Raw genomic sequence first — 24,194 nt, 5'->3', positions numbered from 1 at the left:
AACAAATATAATTTTCTATATTATAATATCCGTGAGCATCCATGTTTATAACGTTTAATATTTGTTTTTTGCTATCTTAAACCACGAACACAAACTACCTAAGCCTCGTGCATTTTGTTTTGGTGTAATTATAGGAGCAGATGTCTTACTGTAGTCGATTTTTTTACTTATTCCGGTAAAGTAGCTAAAAGTCGGCCAATTACTAAAGAACCATCTTCTGATTTGATTCTGTAAACATTCGATACCGCCACCTATGGGAAAGTTGTTATACTTCAGCATCAACTCCCGCGCTACATTTGAATAAGTGTTTAAAATTTTTACTTATATTAACATTTTTTGGTTTGACTTTCTTTAAATTTTTTAAGATATTACACCATAATACCACAATATTACAAGTATTACACAGTATTACATGATATTACACAATAATAGGGGAATAGTGTCAGGGTTGGACACAGTTTTGGTTTTCTGTTTATAAATATTTTGTTTAGATAAATTCAGTCAATTGTGGTATATGGATGGAAAGATCTACAAAAGAGGAACACTTTTGCTGTGGATCGTAAATTGATTGGTCCAAAATTAAAAAAGTTATATACATTTAAAAAAAAAATCTAGTCAGGGTTGGACTTTTCAGTCAGGGTTGGAGACTTTTTGAAAATCGAAACGCATTATTGGTAAAAAAAATATCTTTGGCACAATTTTGCACTGAAATATCAATAAAATAAAATTTATAATTATTTATTTATTTATAAATTGTGTCAAATTCATAATTAATATGGGTGTCCAACCCTAACTGTATAAAGTGTCCAACCCTAACTAGAAGCATCATTTTCGAATTGTGCTAACCATAACCAGACATGTGTCGCGATTAGATTTTTCACTTTTTTTCTTCTTAAATTATGTACCCCACAATACATTCAATAAGCTTACCTTGCCGAATTCTTGCTTTTTTTACACATTTTTTAGGTTTATTCACAAGTCAAACAAAACTTCTTTGTCTCTTCGATTGCACCGAAGACACAGGAGACGCTACTTTTGATTCTCCAAAAATGTAATGGCACAAAAAGTTAGGTTACACTACTAGAAGATTTGTCACGTACGCACACAGGTGGCGCTAATGTTCTTATTTAAAAAAAGCCAAGTGTCCAACCCTGACACTATTCCCCTACTTATTATTACAAGACATTACAAATATATTACAGATATTACCGAGTATTACTAGGCAAGTGTACACTTGACTACCGAAGTAAATTCACCCTCGCCTTAAATGTAATTAAATTTTTTAATTCAATATTAAATTTCTTGTTGTATTTATTTAGACGTACTTATTTACTTTTTTTTATTTTAAAGTGCTTATTAAATTTTTTCTTCTGAAAAGACCTAATTAATTAAAAAAAAAATATTGGGTAAGACTCCGTCAGAAATATCACAATTTGCAAGAGGTCTTTGGATTCGTGTGTAATTTGGTAAAATTATAGTATTGGATATAAGAAATGAAAGTACCGAAGGATTTTTGAAAAGTTTTAAAATTATAAAAGTTACGCCATATTTAATTTTTTGTCAATTATTTTTTAAACATTATTAATATTTGTGAAACAATTAATCGGATCTCAATAAAAATTTAATATTGTTATTGTTTAAAACATACACTTTTCGAAGTGTTATACAGTTTAAAAAAATATTCCATATAATTTCACCTTTATTTTAAGACCAAGAAAACTATAGAGACTTTAATAATTTTCGATATCTACGCTATGTCGATATATTTGCTATAGGCCATCAGGATGGGATTTATTTTTAAATATTTTTTTTTTTATTTTTAAGACATAGGGATTGAAAAATATAGCATGACATTATAAATGTTTCCATATTTAAAAAAATGTTTCATATTTAATACTTCAGGTGATAAATATAACTGTGAAATGGTAGGCGATAAAAGTGTGCAGGGTTACAGATAATCTAATTTTCATATATTAGATAATTTTTTGCAATTAAGTTTCACTTTTCTCATGATAAACGAAATTAGTTTCCATTATCTAAAAGTATATAAATAAGAGCTAACTTTTAAATAATAATTTTTTTCACTTTTACATTGATAATTTTATAAAATACTTAATTTAAAAATGTTGAAACTTCTTTTCATGTTTGCTGTTTCACTTGCTCTGGAATATGTAAGTTTCTTCTAAATTAGTTCTAAATCTCCACTTAAATAAGTAATATGTATTTTATTAAATAAACTACAATTCTTAACGTATTTAAATGAATAAATCAACAATTACAAATAAGATTTTAAAATAAAAATAATTTAACAATATTTTAAAACAGTAGCTGAAAAAGTTGAAATAACTTCCGGACGTATTATGAGAGGAAAATATGATTCTGGTGTAACTGTAAAGACAAGTAATGGCAAAACTGTAATTAAATGGAATGAACCTGTTACTGAATACATAAATCCTTTAAGAGTAAGCAACTAAAATTTTCAATGTTAATTACGGAAATAAGTATTTACTTTTTAAATGATCTTTCTAAACTAAAACCTCAAGAATATTTAACAAGATTGAAATATCATATTTTTACAAAACTTTAAATTTATTTTATATAAGATTTATTGTGAACATGAATTATAAAATATTTTCTTCATTTGAAATATTGAGTATGTTTCTTATTTTAATATTTATATATATAGGCTACTTTTGCTGTTAGATATACAAAGCTTAAACTAACTGAGTTTGCTGACATTGACAATCTATGTGGTAATTATAAAAATGGCTCAATGAAATCATCCGCTCAGTCCTTTATTTTAGCAGCTATCGCAGATGTTAAAATTTGTCCAATCGAAAAGGTATAAGTCATCAAGCAAATATCTTATGTTAATAAATTTAATTTTCTCCAAAAATGACTCGGATAAATTGATAATTTTACATATTATTAAATATACGGATAATGAAAAATTTTTCCTTCATAAATATGAATAAATTACTCTAATATCTTTATTTTTACAGGGTGCAAAATCCATTTTCACTGTACCTGGAATTTTTTCCTACTCAAGGGATGTGGGTTTGTGTGGACCACATCGATCGCAAATAAAAGTATATAGAAAAATGGATACAGAAAACGCACATCCAATAATTATTGGCGTATTTCGAGGAAATAACACGGACTGTAAAGAACCATAATTAAAATGTCATTCAAGTGAAAATTTATCGAAAAGTTAACCATTTTAGTATATCCGAATGCAATAAGCGTCAGTATAGAGTAAAGAGTCCAAATTGAACTTGGTGCTCATTCCATTGGCTACTTTTGAGAGAAATAAAGGGACAATTGACTGGCATTTTCATGACCTTCGAATGTGTGTGTGTGTGTGTGTGTTTAATAGAATAAAAGAGAGCCCAGTAAAGGTGGTTCTCTTACCACTAAAAATTAAAAAACAAGATGGTTATTTTTTATCCGGAATTTGAAATAGTGAATTATTTGTAAATAATAATAATTATAATAAAATTTTATCAATTTATTCCATTGTAATTCTTAACGCGTTTCGTCTGAGATTTTTTTAAAATTCAAAATGACGCCTCCAAAATGGACGCCAAAATAGAAAAAATTTCAAAAATCAAGCTAACCTCATTAAAATTACTACTCGGAGGTTTTCGTTTTCACATCTTATCATAATAATAATAATAATTTACAAACAAAATTTTACGGAAAACTAAACATTTGTTATCAATAAAAATAAAAAAGATATAACCGTTTAAAATCGGTACATAAAAAATATATAAGACGAGAGGGAATTTACTAGTTAAATACGTGTACACTTGACTACAGGTATTACACCTCATATTACCGTTATTACACGTTATTACAGAGTATTACACATTATTACAGAGATATTACAGATTTTTTGCGTTATTACAGCACCGTAATAACGCATTATTACACGGTATTACACAAGTATTACAGGAAGAGTGTACACTTGACTACCTGAGTAAATTCCCCCTCGATGATTATTGATTATTAGTAAAAAAATTGTTAATTTTGAAATTAGTTTATGTCTTTTTCTTTTTGTAAGATATTTTTAACTAATTTTATAAAATATTTATATTTTTTCACCTTTTGAATTTCGCACCATTATCTTTGGTTTTCAGACAGTAGGGCCGTTAATATTTTGTTTACGTTATTTGTAAACGGTGTGAACGTTGTCACTCATGACAGTTCCTAACCTAAAAATCTAGTTTACTTAATTTAATAAATATAACAAACTCGGCAATAAATATTAAAGTTTTTCCAAGTGCAGTGTGTTTGCTTATTGGAAACAATCATTTTAATTCACATTTTTTTGATTAATTACTTGTTATTCGATAATAACACAGGCACACAAAAAATAAAAAGCTGTTTGGCCGAGACAGAATTATCAGATTGGCTTTTATTTTTGAGATAAACTCAAAAAACTGCTCAGAAAGAAAAATAAAATCAAAAAGTTAAAAAATTTTTGAATGTCAGTGCGATAGTATAATTTCATGTATTTTTTGTTGCTGAATCCGAATTCGAAGTCAGAATTGACAGATTGGCTAAAATTTTGAAGATAATTCCAAAAAACTGATTTTGAGTATTTTGAGTTTATGTTACTTGCGTTTTTTTGCAATTATCTCAAAAATTTGAGCGAATCTAACAATTCTGACTTTGGATTCGGATTCAGCGATAAAAAATACATGGAATTTCACTATCGCAGTGACATTCAAAATTTTTTTAACTTTTTGATTTTATTTTTCTTTCTGAGCAGTTTTTTGAGTTTATCTCAAAAATAAAAGCCAATCTGATAATTCTGATTTCGGATTCGGATTCAGCGTGAAAAAATGCATGGAAATTGACTAGTGTAGTGTCTCGGCCAAACAGCTTTTTATTTTTTGTGTGCCTGTGTAATTGTCATTTTGTCTTTGAATCAAAATGATCCTGATTTGGTTCATTTTTGCTGTGTATCAAAATGATCCCGGTAGCCGGATCATTTTGATCCCAGGTTTTTATTGTGTGATAAAGAAAAATAATTTTAGTGAGAGTTATAAAAGAAATTTAGTGGAAGTGTAGGTAAGTACTAGTGCGAATGTAAAAGAATAATTGTGAATGTGAAATATAAATAAAAATTTATAAAAAATATAAAGTATACTTTAAATATATTAATCAAATGAGAACGAGGCTATAACAAAGTTTAAGTTTTTTACATCAAAAATTGACACATCTTATCATAATAATTGTTGTTAACATTCTGCATGAATAATCGTTGATATTTAAAATATTCATTGTCACTGTAAAAAATTTTTTTTTCAAATTTTATTTAATAATAATAAGTGGATATAGATAACAGTGTAAAACTTTCTCACAGTTTTAAACGTATATATAAATGACAAATTGTTGAAATTTATTACATTTTCATTAAGAATTTGTAACTGTCTCCATATTAGAATTCCAAGATGTATAAAATTATATGTCTATTTATCGTTTATTTTGCTGTTGGACAAGTAAGATTTATTTATAATATAAAACTTAATAATTCATAATTAATTCAACAAAATACTATTAGAGAAAATGGTTTTAATAAATAAAATAGAAAATTAAATAAATATTTGTAAATTTTTATAATATGTTATAAATTTACAAGAAAATAATAGAGAGGAGCCGGTGGTTGATTGTAATGAAATTTAGAATATTGAATAAATTATGAAAATTATCAAATGTTTTATTAGGGTCAGTCGGGGTAAATCCGAACGGGGGGTAAATCCGAACGCTAATTATTTCAGCTTAATTAAAATTTTTAAAAATAAGTTCGATATGAGAATTTTTACCTCAGATCCTCTTGAAGAGATTTTAAGTATTATCCCATTTTTTGTTTGTTAATTAGCAACAGCATAAACAAAGATAACAAGTATTGCAAAAAAGATTGAAAATCAAAGATGACACTCTTTCAGTATTTTGTTTCGTATTTGAAGAAAAAGAAGCTAAAAATTCATTTTATTATTTATAATTGTTTGTTATGAATACTAGAACAGAAACTATATTTGATTTTTGCCTTCTGTAAAATTTTATTAATAATATCAGACCGTTCGTATTTACCCAAGAAAATTGGAAAACTGGGGTAAATCCGAACGGTATTTTTAATAATTTTTTTTTACATCAAAGCCACACAAAATTGTTTTTATTTGATTACACTATTATTTTAACATTATAAAAGTACATAGAAAAAAGTTTTTCTTTCTATACGTATCCTCGTTAGTAATTAATAAGCAGAAACTTAATCTCTGTTCTCTCGAAGGAGTGTTTCAATTTTTTTGCCAAATGGTTTGTTGAAAAAAGTTTTTCAGGATCTTAATAAAATTTGGTATTCTACGGTTTTTGGGGTCGCTAATTACCAATTTCAAGTCAGTTTTTCAAAATTCAAAATGGTACCAAGTTTTGCAAAAATCCGTTATGATTTGATAAAGTTATTGAAGGTTTTAATTGTGTAATGCATTTTAATTTTTAACCTGTTTGATTTTTGTATTTATATATGATGCATTATTACATAATAGGTTTATTATCGTATTTTTTTTGAGTTTTTATATAAGTTTAACAATTGCAATACTTTAAATTTATTTTCCCTAAGATTTTTCTGAAATACAGTGGCGTTCGTATTTACCCCCATATTTTAGGAAAGTTGCAAAGTATCGAGGTAAATACGAACGCTAAGTTTCCTGCGATTGTAATTTATCAAAAAAATTTTCTACCCCATAAAATTGTTCTATGGAAGTAAAGTAACAACTTCATGCACCAGAATACCGGAAGTATTTTTTTTTTAAAGAAAAAACTTATGTTATTGTTGAAACTTACTAAAAGCGTTCGGATTTACCCCAGTTGACCCTATCATAATTGCAATTATCAATTCAACCATAATTTTTGCAATAAATTACAAAAAATTTTAAATTCCGAATTTTCTTACAAAAAGCTTTTTTTTTTAAAAAAAAAAAATTATTTGTTACAACTTGCACTCAAATGGAACATAACTTGCCCCGTCTTGGGGTAAGTTGTAACAATTATAATTAAGGCAATAAAATACATCAAATTTTAAATTTTTGAATTTTTTTTTTTAATTGTAATCTAGTAGAGTCATAAGAAAAAAAATTAAAGCGTTACAACTTTCTCCGCAACACGAATTTTTATTTATTCATGTTGGTATTAGTCAAAGACAAAATAGAATAGTTAAACTGTAATAACAAGTACCTAGTAATAAAAAAAATAAAATAATAAAAAAATAAAGAAAGTTATAGTAAAAATATTAATATTTCATTTTTAGGGAGACGATAATCGATCAATTCAAGTAAAATGGGGAAAAATTTATCGAGGATTGTCTCCTCTTCTAACAGTAAAATGCAATAAAAATCAAACTACTATTACTTGGAATAAATCGGTTTCTGACAAAGAAAATGCTTTAAGAGTAAGTAGAATAAGAACATTAAAAAAATTTTAATTCTTAATAAATTTTTTTTTTTTTTACTTTTTGAATTCAAATTGTAAAACCAAATAATCGTTTTAGGCCTATTTATCGTATATATGTAGTACATACATATTATAAAATTAATTAAAAAACGTTTTTAATAAAAAAAAAATATTAAATAAACTATATATTTGGTTCGAATAAAATTTCCTCTAGGTGTACACTTTCCTTCATAATTATCGAAGACACCATTTTCTAAAATCAATTATTTTAAATTAAAATTTTAATTAAATTCAAAAAATAAAAAACTTTTTAAAAATTAAATATTACTAAATTTATAAATTGAAATTTTATTAATAATTTTATAATAATATTAACTAATAATAATTAACGCTAAAAATAAATAATAATATATATACCTAATAAAATATAATTAACTTAAAATTAAATAAATTATTTACAGGCCACTTATGAATTTAACTATATCTCAAAAAACGTAACACGATATGCTAATTCTTCAAATTTGTGCATTTCGGCAGAAAAAGATAGTTTTGAAGAAGTTTTTCAGGCATTTACATTGAAAACCATGGCAAAAGCCGACAGTTGTCCTATTCAAAAGGTAAATTATAAAACTAAATTCACTACAAGAAGTATTTTTTTCTCTATTTTTTAACTGATGAAAAAAATTGAAATTAAAAAAAATAAAAACATATTTTTACAGGGAACGGAAGTTTCTTATTCGATACCATTCAATTATAGTTATTCCATTACTAAATCAGGTGGATGTGGTGAATTTAGTGCAACAATTAAATTATTTAAAAAAAGTCATAAAACCAACTTATTTCCAATATTGACAAATAAGTTTGGAGGAAATCTCGTTGGCTGTTAAACTATGTCATAAATTCAAAATGGCAGATCCAACATGGCGGTTGAAAAAAATTTTTAAACTGTCTTTATTTTATTTAAACTTATCACTTTAGAATTTTCAATGTTGTTGATTATGAATATTATATAATAAATAAATTAAAAATAAAATTGAAAATTGTTGAATAATTTTGAATTTATTTTTCTTAAAATGTAAGACGAAAATTTAGTAAATTTCACATAATTATCTTTACATATATCAAGTAAATTTATTCACTTTTGCAGTAATACATAATTTACATTATCAAGCTTTATTTTATCTGGCAATAAACTTCTATGACTTTTTTTTTAGTTTTATCAGTCTATAGAATTTTTAACTTATACTTTGTTCAAGAATTGTTAAAATAGTTCTCAGAAAAGAAGTAGCGACTTTAATTACAATTATTACATGTTAAATAATGCTTTTATTAGTGTTTATCTATTTCCTATCATAAACTAGTTTACATTTTAGAAACCAATGATAAATTTATTTTTTTCCAGAAAAAAAAAAAGTTAATCAACAAATTAAAAAATAATTAAAATTTTTTTAAAAATTGTCACACATTAAATGTGTGTTTTTTTTAGGCTAATAATAATGAGGCTATAACAAAGATGAGTCAATTTTGACAAAACATTTTTTGATGATTTTTGAAAAAGTAAAAAATTTCAGTTCAAAATTTTCAACTCTTATTTTTAGAATTTTTTTTTTTATTTACCTATTTTTTTTATATTTTTACAATATTTTTATTTATTTAAAAAAAAGAACACTTTCAATCCGTTTTTGAAATTTTAAATAATTATATAGTTTTTTTGACAGTAACAAATTTTTACCACGTTTCTAGAAAATATTTAATAACTCAAAATTTCTTTTCTATAAATAAATGATCATTTTTTTGGTAGTAAAAAATTTCTCCTTTTTGTGAAATAAAATTTGCAATAATTTTATTTTTTTAATATTAATTTTTACAAATAATATATTTGTATTATTTATACTTTCTAGAGCAAGGATTATAGTGTATTTTAAATTTGTAAATTTTTAAAAATTATTTTATACTTTATAATGATATATTCTTTTTTTTTAATTGATACAATAACACGTGAATAGATAATGTAAAATTTCCTTGTTTCAAAAGTATATAAAGAGAAAATTGTTGTAATATCTTACCTTTATTTTCATTAGGAATTAGTAGCTGTCAACATCAAGTGTTTTAAAAAATGTATAAAATTATATTTTTACTTTTCATTTGTTTTGTTGTTGGACAAGTAAGAATTGTTATAATATTAAACTTTTAATTTTTCATTAATTTTATTCATCAAAAATTCACTTTTTTGTACAAAAAAAATTTTTTACATTCAAACATTTGTACAGAAAATTATATATTATATAAATTAAATATTAAAAATATTAATATTTCTTTTTTAAGGGAGAAGATCGTTCACTTCAAATAACATGGGGAATAATTTTAAAAGGATTGACTCCTCTTGTATCTTTAAGATATGGTTGGAATCAAGCTAATATTACTTGGAATGCAAATATTTCAGACAAGGAAAATCCTTTAAGAGTAAGTGGAAAAAGAAAATTATAAAAAAACACTTACAATTTGAAAAAAAATTTTTAGTCTACATTTCATTCACAGTAGAAAAACATAATCACAAAATTTTTGCAATTTTTATTAATAAAATAAAAATTTATATTATAAACAAATTAATTTTTTTTAATTTAGGAATTAAAAAAAAATTTATTACATACATAAAAACAATAATATTTTTTTTTAAAAATACATCTGAGTACATAATTTTAGAACATTTGGTCAAAAATTATAAAATTTAAAGTAGGAAGACCTTTTGTATAATTTAAATTAATAATAATAAATAAATTAAAATTTACTTGTAAAAATACACCAAAGTACAAAATTTTGAATCCTTTGGTAAAAAATTATAACATTTAAACTGGGGGAATACTTTTTTTCAAAACTTTTCATTTTGTGACAAAATAATAATTTCTGCTTAAATGGAATTTGAATTATTTATTTTTTTATTTCAAAAATAGAAAAAAGGGATAATTTTGTTTTAAAAATAAATTAGTTAAATAAAAAGATTCATCAGGCCAAGTGTAAATTTTTTTTGCAAATTTCAAACAAATTAATCTTTTTCATAAAAAAAAAATGTTATTTTTGAAAATAAAAATTACCAAAAATTTTTAAAAAATATTTTTCAAAAGTCGAAAAAAAACTAAACTTCGGTTGACAAAAATTGCTAAATTCAATACTTTCAGTTATATGATATAAATTAAAATATAATTTTCTAAATTTATTACATTGTAATTATAATTCCCGTGTTGAAATCACCAACGTATGCCTAAAATGATTGTTGGCCCAACATTGGTCCTACCTTGGCAGCCCCTGTTTATATATGAGGCAAAATTCCTGAAATGTCCGAACAAAAAATTAAAAGTTCTCGAATTTAATCCATACTTTTCTAAAATGTTGTTATTGTTGGTGAAAGTCTAAAAATCAATTATTATTGAATTTAATAAAATAGTTTTTGAATTACAACGTTTTTAATTTTTGACTTTTGAAAAAAAAATTTTTTTTCAATGTACAATATTTATAAGAAGAATGCATAAAAGTTAACATATATATAATGATTTTTGAAGCTTTTTTGACGAGCTACACGCTGTTAATAAAAATTTTTTTTTTTAAATAACATTTGACCTTGAAATTCAAGGTCAAAATGTTAATTTACGTTTATCTCAAAATCGGATTTTTTAAAATTATTTTTAACTATCTCAATGGAAAGCTTGACTAATTTCCTACAAAACATGTAATTTTCAGAGTGGGATCTTTTAAAGTTTTTGAGTTATTAATTAATTAATTAATAAATGTTTATAACAAATGAAATATTTTACAAACGAATAAAGTTACCATAATTCTGAAGTTAGTGATTGAAAGTTAACGTAATTCCGCATCCAACGAGCCCTATATGAAGTATTTTGGATAAGTAGATTGTTAATAAACAATTAGTTAACATTGCAATTGTTTATTAACAATCTACTTATCCAAAATACTTCATATAGGGCTCGTTGGATGGGGAATTAGCTTAACTTTCAATTGGTTAGTTTAGATTTAGGATAACTTTATTTGTTTGTAAGATATTTCATTTTTTATTGTTATTTAACTAAAATTGAACAAAAATACTTCATATAGGGCTTTTGGATGCTTGTTGTTAGTAAAAAATAAAATATTTTACAAACAAATAAAGTTATGGTAATGCTGAACTTACCAATTGAAAGTTAAGGTAATTCCGCATCCAACGAGCCCTATATGAAGTATTTTGGATAAGTAGATTGTTAATAAACAATTAGTTAACATTGCAATTGTTTATTAACAATCTACTTATCCAAAATACTTCATATAGGGCTCGTTGGATGCGGAATTATGTTAACTTTCAATTACTAACTTCAGAATTACGGTAACTTTATTCGTTTGTAAAATATTTCATTTGTTATAAACATTAATTAATTAATTAATTAATAACTCAAAAACTTTAAAAGATCCCACTCTGAAAATTACATGTTTTGTAGGAAATTAGTCAAGCTTTCCATTGAGATAGTTAAAAATAATTTTAAAAAATCCGATTTTGAGATAAACGTAAATTAACATTTTGACCTTGAATTTCAAGGTCAAATGTTATTTAAAAAAAAAAAATTTTATTAACAGCGTGTAGCTCGTCAAAAAAGCTTCAAAAATCATTATATATATGTTAACTTTTATGCATTCTTCTTATAAATATTGTACATTGAAAAAATTTTTTTTTTTCAAAAGTCAAAAATTAAAAACGTTGTAATTCAAAAACTATTTTATTAAATTCAATAATAATTTATTTTTAGACTTTCACCAACAATAACAACATTTTAGAAAAGTATGGATTAAATTCGAGAACTTTTAATTTTTTGTTCGGACATTTCAGGAATTTTGCCTCATATTCTAGACTGGTCCTAACTTTGACTTAGCTAGAACATCTAGTTAAGTGTTAGAAAATTTTTTATGAAAAAAGTGATTGAATTTAGGATTTGTAAAATATTCTCAAATAATACTTATTTAATTAATTGATAATTATTTACATGGTTTCAATTATTTATTAATTTGCAATAAATATTTAAAGACATTTTTTTATAGTTATATTTGTTAATTTATTTAATTGTTATATATATATATATTGCCAAATAATATATTACAAAAATATTTTGTTTAATTTTTATTTGTTTAAACAATTTATTGTTCATAATTTATAACTTTTTTAAATACACATAGACAGTAGCATAATTTTATAAATTTGTTACCTTCTCTTAGTAGTTATTAATTTAAAGGTTATAAATAAAATAAAATATAGAATTAAATTTGCAACAACTATTATGTTAAATTGTTTAAACAAATAATTGTTTCTATTTATTAACATTTTTTATAATTTTTCTAGAAAAATGCAGTATTTTTTCCTATTGTAAAATTAGGAAAAAGCTGCACCTTTCTAGATGAACTAGAAAAAAATTAATAAATAACAGCAATAAATTGTTAAAAGAATTGTTAAATTAATAATTTTAAATCAAATCTGTCTGGCTTTATATTCGATTTGATAAATTGTAAAATTAAGAAAAAACTGCATCCTTCTAGGTGCACTACGAGAAAAGTTAATATAAATAACAATAAATTGTTTAAACAATTAAACAATGCAATATAATGTTTTAAATCCATTATTTGATAATATAAAACACTTACAGTGAATGTTCTGGATGATTTTAAGTATTTTTGTAAAATAGAATTAAAAAAATATAGTGAAAATTTATATAGACAAAAAAAAACATCTACTTAGGTTCGGTAGCAGCGGTCGTTAAGGCCAGGTCCAAGTAAAGCAGCGCCATCTACATTGAATCTAAAATTTTTGAAAATTTCCAACAGCCTTTTCTTGAAAACAAGAAGATAAAATGCTTTTTCCTTTATGGATAATTAATTATTGGCAAGAAATACACCATCTAAAACTTTTTTTGAGTTAAAATAATGAAAAAAATTTCATGTCAAAAAATTAAATATGAGCAGTTTTTTCACAAAAACTGTAACAGTACTTTCTTAGAAATTACAATAAAAAATGCAATTTCCATTTGGAAAATTAATAAACGCTAAAAAAATACACCAGCTAAGATTTACCAATCACGAAAATAACAAAAAAAAAAAGTTTTTTAACATAACATATTTTACTAATTATGATAGCCGTTTGGCAGGTTATATATGTCACCAGACGTTTCGCGATTTTGCCAAAAGGAGGAGATTGGCGCTGTTGCTAACCACCTGAAATACATAATCTACCAAAGGGCTGTCACAATCAGTAAAACAGTGTCCACATGTTAAATATGTAATAAAATTTTTTGTTGTTATTTTCGTGATTGGTGAATCTTAGCTGGTGTATTGTTTAACGTTTATTAATTTTCCAAATGGAAATTGTACTGTTACTGTTTTTGTGAAAAAACTGCTCATATTTAATTTATCGACATGAAATTTTTTTTCATCATTTTAACACAAAAAAAGTTTTAGCTGGTGTATTTCTTGCTAATAATCAATTATCCATAAAGAAAAACGCATTTCACCTTCTTGTTTTCGAGAAAAGGCTGTTGAAAATTTTTCAAAATTATAGTTTTAATGTAGATGGCGCTGCCTCACTTGGACCTGGCCTTAAAGCGTTCGTTAGGTCTTTTAAGTCATGCGTCTGGGGTTCGATTCCCGTAGGGTTCAAATTTTGGATATACTTCCGAAGTAGGGGTACCTCCGATTTTAATAAAACTTGGTATACTAACGTATTTTGGTGCGCTGATTACGAAAATGATAGTGAAAAGTGGCGCAAATTTGATTATCATGGTAAAAACCATAAAAAACAAAAAAAAATAATGGTTTTTTACGATTATCTCGTAAAGAACAAAAAATTTCGAAAAAAGTTTTAGACAAAAGTTGTAGATCTCAAAAAAACACACATTTTACGTTTTATGCATTTTTTACCAAAAGTCATTATTTTTCGAGAAAAATCCAAAAAACGAAAAACACCATGATAATGAAAACATATACAGCAGTCATGGTTAGACATATTATTTGACTCGTATACAGTATCATATTCACCATTAGTCAGGATCTAACGAATTCCGCAAAATACTTTCGGTACTGCTCGCTTCTCTTTTTAAGAAATCTTGGCGAGAGGGGGTGGATGTGTCCGAAAGTAATTTGCGGAAATTGTGGGGTGGAGTCTACAGCAGCGGTAAATGTAAAATATTAAACACGGCCTTCGGCCGCGTAAGGTACTGCTCGCTTCTCTTTTTAAGAAATCTTGGCGAGAGAGGGTGGATGTGTCCGAAAGTAATTTGCGGAAATTGTGGGGTGGAGTCCACAGCAGCGGTAAACGCAAAATAGTAAACACGGCCTTCGGCCGCGTAAGGTACTGCTCGCTTTTCTTTTTAAAAAAAACCTTGGCGAGAGGGGGTGGATATGGCCAAAAGTATTTTGCGGAATTCGTTAGATCCTGACTAATGGTGAATATGATACTGTATACGAGTCAAATAATATGTCTAACCATGACTGCTGTATATGTTTTCATTATCATGGTGTTTTTCGTTTTTTGGATTTTTCTCGAAAAATAATGACTTTTGGTAAAAAATGCATAAAACATAAAATGTGTGTTTTTTTGAGATCTACAACTTTTGTCTAAAACTTTTTTCGAAATTTTTTGTTTTTTACGAGATAATCGTAAAAAACCATTATTTTATGGTGTTTTTTATGGTTTTTACCATGATAATCAAATTTGCGCCAATTTTCACTATCATTTTCGTAATCAGCGCACCAAAATACGTTAGTATACCAAGTTTCATTAAGATCGGAGGTACCCCTACTTCGGAAGTACACCCCAAATTTTAATTCAACTCTCAAGAGTTTAATTTAAAACTTACAGGATATTCCTTCTAGAAAGTTAGTATTAATTGTGGTTAAAATTAATTTTTTTAATTATTTATTATTAAAACTGGTTCTAACTAGGCACCCAAGTTAGGACCAGGCTAATATCGCATCATAAATCATTGTAGGACCAAGCTAGAATGCCAAACTTGGACCTAGTCAATAATAGGGCAAAATAGAGATAGGACCAGTTTTCATTTTCTACACGGGTTTCTGTTAAAATAAAATAATTACAGGCTACTTATGCAGTCACTTATCTTTCACCAAATATAACAACAAAATATGGTAATTCTTCAAATTTGTGCAATCCCGCCCAAAAGGGTAGTTTTGAAGGAGTTCTTCAGACTTTAATTTTGAAAACCATAGCAAATACCGACAGTTGTCCAATTCAAAAGGTAAATTATAAATATAATATTAACTAAATTAATTAGTTATTGAAATTTTTTTTTCTCCTCTTTTCTAACTTAAAAATTAAAATTTTTTAAAAATATTTTTTCACAGGGAACAACGAGTTCTTATTCTACACCATTTAATCATACATACACTATTGATAAATCTGGTGGATGTGGAAATTTTATTGCTGACATTAAAATATTTAGACAAAATCATAGAACCAATCTATTTCCAGTATTGATAAATACTTTCGGAGGAAAGATAACTGGCTGTTAGACTATACTGTGACACAAAATTAAAGAATTTCAGTAGAATGGCTTATTAACTAAAAAAGTTAAAATGTTTATTCTTTATTTAATTTAAATAAATATCAAATTGAAAAAATAATAATTTGTTGCTATTTTATCAATAAAGTTTATGGTAAACCTCACTTTTAGAAAAAATTATTAAAAGTTCGAATAACTAAAAGATTGACAATAATTGACAAAGTTGAATGCACTAACCACTACACTACGCCGATATGGGAATATGCCAATATTAGCCGTCCGTTGCATGCCAAAAAGAATAAAATATTGTTGAAAATTAATTTAAATTATTATTATTATACGTGATATTTGTAAACATAGACGGCTACTGGGACAACGACGGTATAAGGGCATTGTTCTAGAACTTTGAAACTTTATGTTGTCGCTCATTATGATACCTTAAAAAATTTAAATATAACTTTTCAACAACACAGTTCAACAAATTTTTGTTCATTTTACATGTAACAAGTGTTTATTACTTATTATGAATATGTAAAAAACAATGAGAGTAAATAAAAGTAGTAAATTTGTCTGTTTTTGGTGCGCGAACTCACTATACATTTTTTCAGTTTTAACGCTGAAACTTTTTTTAACATTTTTTTTTATGGTCTGTGGTTTTTTGTGGATGTATTTGGAGTTGTAAACAAATGAAAAATCCTTAAATTAATGATGTGCCTCACCGAGGAATAAAATTATATACCTTCAAAATTGCGAGATAACTTTTTTTTATAGTTGACAATTCAGCAATCAACCTTAGATAATTTTTTTAACATTGGTTTTTAAGAAACCACACAACACGGGTACATTGCCTATATATGATAAGAAGTAATTTGAACCCTTGCCCGAATGTGTGCCACCTATACATAAAAAATGGGACCACGTCAAACTTTAAATTTCCAAGCGAAACTCATTTTAAAAAATCGAAGTTTTTAATGGCATATCTACAATTTAGCTTCTAAGTATACTTTTGAATCATTGTGATCTATTCTTCTATCTTATAAAAGTATATAAAAAAAATCGTTAACTTTCACACTATCTATAGAAAGTATATAAGTGATAAAAACTATGAACTTTTATTACCATACATATTCTTACTGACGAGAAACAATTAAGACATTGACGGATTTTCTTGAAATTGACATTGTGTACGTTTTTTGGGTTTTAATTACAAATTTCAAGTTAATGTATCACAATTAAAGAAACAAAAAAAAGATGTTAGTTAAAAGACTAATAATGAAAATAGTCAAATAAGAACTCGCTCTTCGACAAGAAATTCTACTCTGAGATAAAATGTTACATTTGTGATTTATTTTATTTATTTTTCATTTATAATTCTTGTAATTTTTTGAATGAATCAAAAAACACACTTTTTCACAATAATAAAATGATTATTCCTTATAAATCGTTTTAATTTTTTGGTGTCCTTAATATTAAATCATATATTTGGATTTCAAATTTTAATGAAAAGTAAGTTTGCATTTGTAATCAGTGGACCAGAAAAAAACTGAGTTCATTTTTGTTGCAGTTCATTCTGAATTCGGTATCATAATGAACAACAACTAACTTCAAGTTACTCAAAATGAACCGGATCCGGATCAAATGTCAGGTTATGTTAGTTTCTGTTGAAATTCAAGATTTTAAGATTATTATGTTGGCAACAACTGCAACTTATGTATGCAGCGCCACATTGGCGCAATATTCAAATTGAAATAGTAGAAATATTTTTTACTTTAATTTAACAATAAATTTGAATAATTATAGTTAATGTATAATATAAATTATTATTATATATTATATTTATAATATTCATTTATAAACTATTATATGTATTATATTTTAAAATAGTATAATATAAATATAATAATAGATAATATATAATAATTGTAAAATATACAAGAATTAATTAATTATATTAATATTTATTTAATATTAATAATATTAATTAATATTAATGTCTTGATAATTGTTATTTAAAGGCACTATTGTTCACATTTTTTTCATTTTGAAATTTATTTTTAATTATGAAAACAATTTAACGAAGTTTATAAACGTTTTATTGTTCAAGAGATTTAATAATAAAACGAAATTTTCTTTCATTTTTATTAATTTAAGACGATATTACTTTCTAAAAAACTTTAAAAATTGTAAAAACAATATATTAGTTCTTAAGATGCCTGGAAGTATTATTTTTATTATTAAAAATGATATAATGCCATAATTCTATACATTAGTGTAACTATTAAGTAATATAATGTGACTAAGTTTTTATGTTTCATAATAAAAATAATATATGCAGGGGTATTTATCAGTTCAATTATTAAAAAAAATTATTGTTACACAAATTGTAATAATTTATTTTCAGGTGAATAAAGATGTTCAATTAAAATATATGCTTATTTCATTATGATAATTTTTCTTATATGAGAGATAATAATATTTTACAATTATATAATTATAATATATTATATGTATTATAATACATTATATAATTATAAATATATATTATTAATATATGTTATAACAATCATTACATTATTATAATGAATAACACTTTATTTTTGGTTATAGTTTCAAGTTTAAATTTGGCGCCATTATCTTTGGTTTTTAGACAGTGGCGCCGTTAAATTTCATGTTTCGTGTTGCATGGTTGGTATTTATTTCTGTCAATTCAGAAGTTTTTAACCTAAAAATAATTTATTTTGTTTTCTATAAATTCAATGAATCGGATTTAAGAAACAAAGTTTTTCAAGTGTAATCTGTTTGTTCATTGAAAACAATGATTTGGATTAATGGTTTTATGATAAAGTGCTTCTTAATTGACTATAATTGTCATTTTAACTTGAACTCAAAATGAATCGGATCTAGCTCATTTTGATGCTTTTTGCCTGAAGTTCAAAATGAGTTTCTCGAGGTTCATTTTTGTTGCAGTTCAAAATGAGTCGGTCCACCGACTCATTTTGACCTCAGTTTTTTTCTGTGATGGCCTTAAAAACCCTAACACATCAAATTTTCTAAAAATCAAAGAAATTTTGTAAAAATAGTCCGCCATATTTAATCCATTATTTCAAATTTCAAGAACTAGACTTATAATTTTATATACTATACCTTCTAAAAACGAGGCCATGAGCAAAAAAACTAATTTTACGATTAACGTAACACGTTATGTTAAAAATAAAAATAACATTGTGTAAAAGTGAATCATGCAAAGTTTTTTCTGTCATTTGATCAATTCTAAAGCCAATAAAATTAATTTCATGAATGTGCCTCAAAAAAAAAAAAAATCAATTTTCTTTAACCTCAAAGTTTAAAAGTTCTAGAATAATGCCCATAACTCTTAAAACTAAAAATTTTCATACACATTATTTAAAAAAAAATTTTTTTATTAATAATGTTACGTCTCAAAAATAAGAAATAACTTTAGAAATTATATTTTATTTTTATTTATTTCCGCTTCGGTGATTCAGGGTAATCCTGTTTCATTTACAGAGCAGAAGGCTCTGAACTAAGGGTACAGGTAAGAAAGAGAATAGAAATTTTTATAATTAAGTTACAATTTTATTTAGACAAATTTTTAGGGTTAAAATAGTTCGTTCTTATGTGAGAGAGAGGGAATCTCGAACCAACCAATCCAGGAAATGAGTTCAGCATTCAACTGAAATAAGGAATGTAAGGGTTACCACAAATATACGACAAGTTTAGAAAGTTAGGAGTGAAAATATAAGACACTTACCTTAAAATTCAGTAGTAGATAAGTTTCAATAAAGAAAAGGACCACTGCTGTGTCCTTTGTTGACACAGGAAAAAGAGCTAGTACCAGCGTGAGTTTATGACGTCCGGAAGGTTGACGGGCCCAGGTATAACCGCAGGTCCGGAGTTCTATTAGGCGTGACGAATGTCCGAATAATGAGTCTCTTCCAAATAAAGGAAGAATAGATAATTGCCCAATGCAATAAGTAGTGATGATCCTCGTTTAATGTAGAGGGTATTGATGCTTGATTTTCACTTTGATATAAGAGAATTATGCACTTGTACTATAAGACGTCGACTGGCACCAAGAATGAGATTGATACGTATGAAGATAATTTGAGAACTGGTAGATGTTACACGTATGAAGATGTTTTGAGAACTGGTGGATGTTATACGTATGAAGATGTTTAGAGAACTGGTTGATGTTATACGTATGAAGAGGATTCCAGAACTGATCTCTCCATGAAAATGTAGTCCTTTTATACTGAGTTTTCGTAAGAGAATAGATAAAATTTTATTGTCCTACTATATATTTTCACCCTAATTTTGGAAGTCAAAGTTCAGTCCTTCTCTCTCAGTTGAACGTAAAAAAGGGGGGTGTGAACCAGCTTCTTCAAGATACAAAGAGTATGACTACGGTTATTCGCAGCTGTACTCTTCTAATGTGGTGATACCACAGGGGTTCGTCACATAGGAAAATTGGAAAGAGCGCATTTATTACATCGTTTGATTTTAGCACATAGGGAAAATTAGAAAGGGATCATTTTGTTTTGTGGGGGTGTGAGCTCTTCTGGTATCATAAAAGATTTCTCGCTTCTATTTGTATGTATACAGAAATAGAAATACAGTAGATTGTCGTAGAAGGATACAAAACGCAGGGGTCTTTTATATATAAAAGAAAGATGTTTAGTTGCGCGACAAAAGGGCGGAAATTGAACATTTAAGAGAAGAGTATTTAGAGGCGTAACAAAAACACGTGTGTTTGTCGCAGAGACATATAACTCGGTATTGATTAAAAGGATTCTTATAATTATGAATGTAAAAGTTACGGTGACGTGACAATAACCAGTTATTATCCTTAATGTTTTTATAGATAATTTTTACAATTAACTTTTATACTTTTCTGTTGATAAAAAGAAACGATATGTAAGTTTCTGTTGTACCAGTCAGAATATCGAAACTCTATTTAATTAAATATAATTTAAATAAAATTGAAAAAATTAACTTTCTCACAAAAATAAATATTTACCACAAATAATTTAATTAATAACTAATAATTTAATATTTTATTGAAAATATTTCAAGGCATTGGATAAAAAAGTTGAAATAACTTGGGGACGTATTGCAAAAGTAAGAGATTATACTGATGTAACTTTTGAAAAAAAAGATGGAAAAACTGAAATTACATGGAATGAACCAATTAACACAGAAATAAATCCTTTAAGAGTAAATAAATAAAATATTCAATATTAGCTACGCACGTAACAAATAGGCATCAAATAATAAAATAGAATTTGAGTTATAAAATATTTTCTTAATTTTAAATAAATGAGTATATTTTTTATTGTTATATATAGGCCAGTTTTGATATTAAATTTCCAAAGATCAAAAAAACTGTCTCGGTTAATCTTGAAAATTTGTGCGGTGTTTATAAAACCGGTACAATTGATAAAAAAGTTCAGACCTTTATTTTGAAAACTATCGCAGATGTTACTCATTGTCCGATTGAAAAAGTAAGTGTACAACAATAATGATAAAATTATTTCATGTACATGTATAGTAGTAGAGATGTAATGTTTTTTTTAGATTTTTTATAAGTAATGCGATGTAATTTTGTTTTGTATAATAATTAGATCCACATTTTATTTTTATAATTTTACATATTACATCTTTCGCTCGTTAACGTTGGGTCTCTTCAGATAATAAAAACTGTAAAAAATTAATTTTATATATAAAAACAGATTGACATAAAATTGGCCTTCATAAAATGTGGATTATTATACAAAACAAAATTACATCGCACTATATATATATAAATAAATTAATTAACGTAAAAAATTTAATATATTAACTTAATTTTTATAGGGTGCAAAAGCCACGTTTAGTGTACCTTCATCTTTCTCATATAAAGCAAAAGAAAATGACAATTTGTGTGGACCATATAAATCCGAATTTAAAATATTTAGAAAAAAAGATACAGTACAACCAATAATTATTCTTGCTGGGTTTAAAGGAAATATCACGGGATGTGAAAAATCATAATTAAAGTGCCATTTAAACAAAAATTTATCGAAAATTTAACAAAATTGAACATAATAATAAACCAAATTGAACATATTATTATTTTCGCTACACAAGTTCAAAAAACAATATGATTATTGTATTTGGGAGTGAAAAATAATCAACTATTTACAAAAGATGTAAAATTAAAAATTTTTTTTTTGCAACTTCTTTAATTACGAATTTTAATACAAAATATTGTTTTCAATATCTAAAAAGAAGTTCTTAATTTAATAATTGTTTTATTTTACATTGCCATCATAATTTTTAATAATTTATAGATTGAAAAAAATATTTCGTTCATTTGAACGTTCAGAACTTTTGGCTCATATAAAACAATACGAAAATTTTTTAACTGTTACACCGTCCGACACAATTTTTGACCCACAATAAAATTTAACATTTTCGAAAATGATTTTCGTGTCACTGATTATTAATCTGATGTCAGATTTTCAAAATTCAAAATGGCGGATCCAATATGGCGATCAAATTTTTAAAAAGTTATTAATTTTTTATTTTATATCTGCCATTTTGAATTTTGAAAATTTAACATCAGATTCGTCATCAGCGACCCAAAAAACCCCTAGATATCAAGGTTTAAAAAAAAATAACTTTTTAAAATTTTGACCGCCATTTTGAATTTTGAAAATCTGACATCAGATTAATAATAAGCGACCCCGAAAACCCCCAGATACCAAGTTTTATAAAATATTAATAATTTTTAAAAGATATCTTGTCACTTTTTATTTAGGGGCTGTTTTCAACCCCTAAAAACCACCAACGACTTGATCTAACAAAACAGCCAGACACGGGTATTTTTTTTCGGGTCCTAGTTTCCGAAAATGTTGGATTTTTTTGTGGGTCAAAAAAAAAAAATTGAATTTTGTCGGACGGTGTTATACTCAAATTGAAAAATTTTATACTCCACTCTTTGAAAAAAAGTATTTAGTAATTATTCAGATGATATTTTAAAAATATCAAAAATATTTAAAACTAATTTTTTTCAATCAATTTTAAATGAATTCTGTCGAAAAAAATATGAATTTTAACAAAATTAAATGATATTTCAAATTTTTCAATGTCGAGATAGGCTTAGGTATTTAAAAATTTGCAAAAAAAAAATCAGAAAACGTTTAAAACTAAATTCTTCCATCTATTTCAACTCAATTTTTTTTTATGAACATATTTATTTTATCAAAATTATATTATTTTTCTATTTTTTCGATGTCAAAAATCGAATTTTTCAAAAATTTGCAAAAAATATCAAAAACGATTTAATTTTTCCAAAAAAACAGTAATTTTTAGTTTTATCATTATACAATCCACTAGTTGTAAACAAAAACAAAGTAATTCTTTTTTTTTACGTCAAAAACGAAACATTTTATCATAATTGTTTTTAACATTCTATACAGTTATATTGACTAATGTACATGTAATGAGCAAGTTTTTACTATATAACAATTATTTGTCCAAATAACCTTAATTACTCTTTTTTTAAGTTTTTTTCACATTAAAAAATCATTCTTCATTATGTTTTAAATTGTAAATTTTTAAAAATTATTTAACATAGGGTAAGTCCACGTCAGAAATATCAGAATCTGCAAGTGGTTCTTCGATTTTAATGATACTTGGTAAAATTATAGCTTTATATAAGAGCAATGTGTAAGTAAAAGGAATTTTTAAAATATCTAAAATTGTAGGAGATTTATCGCTTTTAATTTTGCTACTGCATTTTTTTCTTTCCTTTATATCTCGGTCAATTTTCAACTGATTTTGATGAATCAAAAACGATTTTTTTCAGAAAATTACGTATTTTCAGAAAATTTTAAAATAAAAATAAAATTTTGTTATTTAAATAGAAAAAAGTAAAAAACAAAATTTCTTTTAGATTTTTTTTCAATTTCGACCTCTTTTTTTTAATTTTTAATTTTTTAATAATATTCCTTTTTATTTTATCTTTAATTTAAAAAAAAATTCATCCTGGAGACTTTTTTAGATCTCGTGATATCGTCCTTTAAGTATTATAAGTCTTCATCAATTTGAAAACCGCAGGACTTGCTTCTATCATTACTTTCATTTGTTTGTTGAAATTTTTTATGGTTATGAATAACTATTTGTTTTAGA

General features: G+C 25.4%; 3 protein-coding genes across 7 annotated transcripts in view; 2 read left to right on the top strand and 1 right to left on the bottom strand.

Moving 5' to 3' along the window:
* The window catches only part of LOC127285439 (basement membrane-specific heparan sulfate proteoglycan core protein-like), a 389,597-nt gene that overhangs the window by 33,750 nt on the left and 331,653 nt on the right, over nucleotides 1-24,194 (bottom strand). The gene's annotated exons all lie outside the window — the stretch shown is intronic.
* On the top strand, nucleotides 5,365-8,373 carry LOC127285483 (uncharacterized). The gene is made up of 4 exons (XM_051311531.1): nucleotides 5,365-5,507; nucleotides 7,316-7,456; nucleotides 7,920-8,075; nucleotides 8,178-8,373. Exons 1-4 carry the CDS (start codon nucleotides 5,460-5,462, stop codon nucleotides 8,343-8,345), a joined length of 513 nt encoding a protein of 170 aa, XP_051167488.1. The 5' UTR covers nucleotides 5,365-5,459; the 3' UTR covers nucleotides 8,346-8,373.
* On the top strand, nucleotides 9,537-16,128 carry LOC127285476 (uncharacterized). Its single transcript, XM_051311517.1, has 4 exons — nucleotides 9,537-9,622; nucleotides 9,784-9,921; nucleotides 15,582-15,740; nucleotides 15,847-16,128. The coding sequence occupies exons 1-4, from the start codon at nucleotides 9,575-9,577 to the stop codon at nucleotides 16,012-16,014; spliced, it is 513 nt and encodes a 170-aa protein (XP_051167474.1). The 5' UTR covers nucleotides 9,537-9,574; the 3' UTR covers nucleotides 16,015-16,128.

This window comes from Leptopilina boulardi, unplaced genomic scaffold (assembly GCF_019393585.1).
Source record: "Leptopilina boulardi isolate dan_hultmark-lab unplaced genomic scaffold, ZJU_Lbou_2.1 LbouV2_121, whole genome shotgun sequence".
Taxonomy (NCBI): domain Eukaryota; kingdom Metazoa; phylum Arthropoda; class Insecta; order Hymenoptera; family Figitidae; genus Leptopilina; species Leptopilina boulardi.
This window is presented reverse-complemented; position numbering and strand designations above follow the sequence as displayed.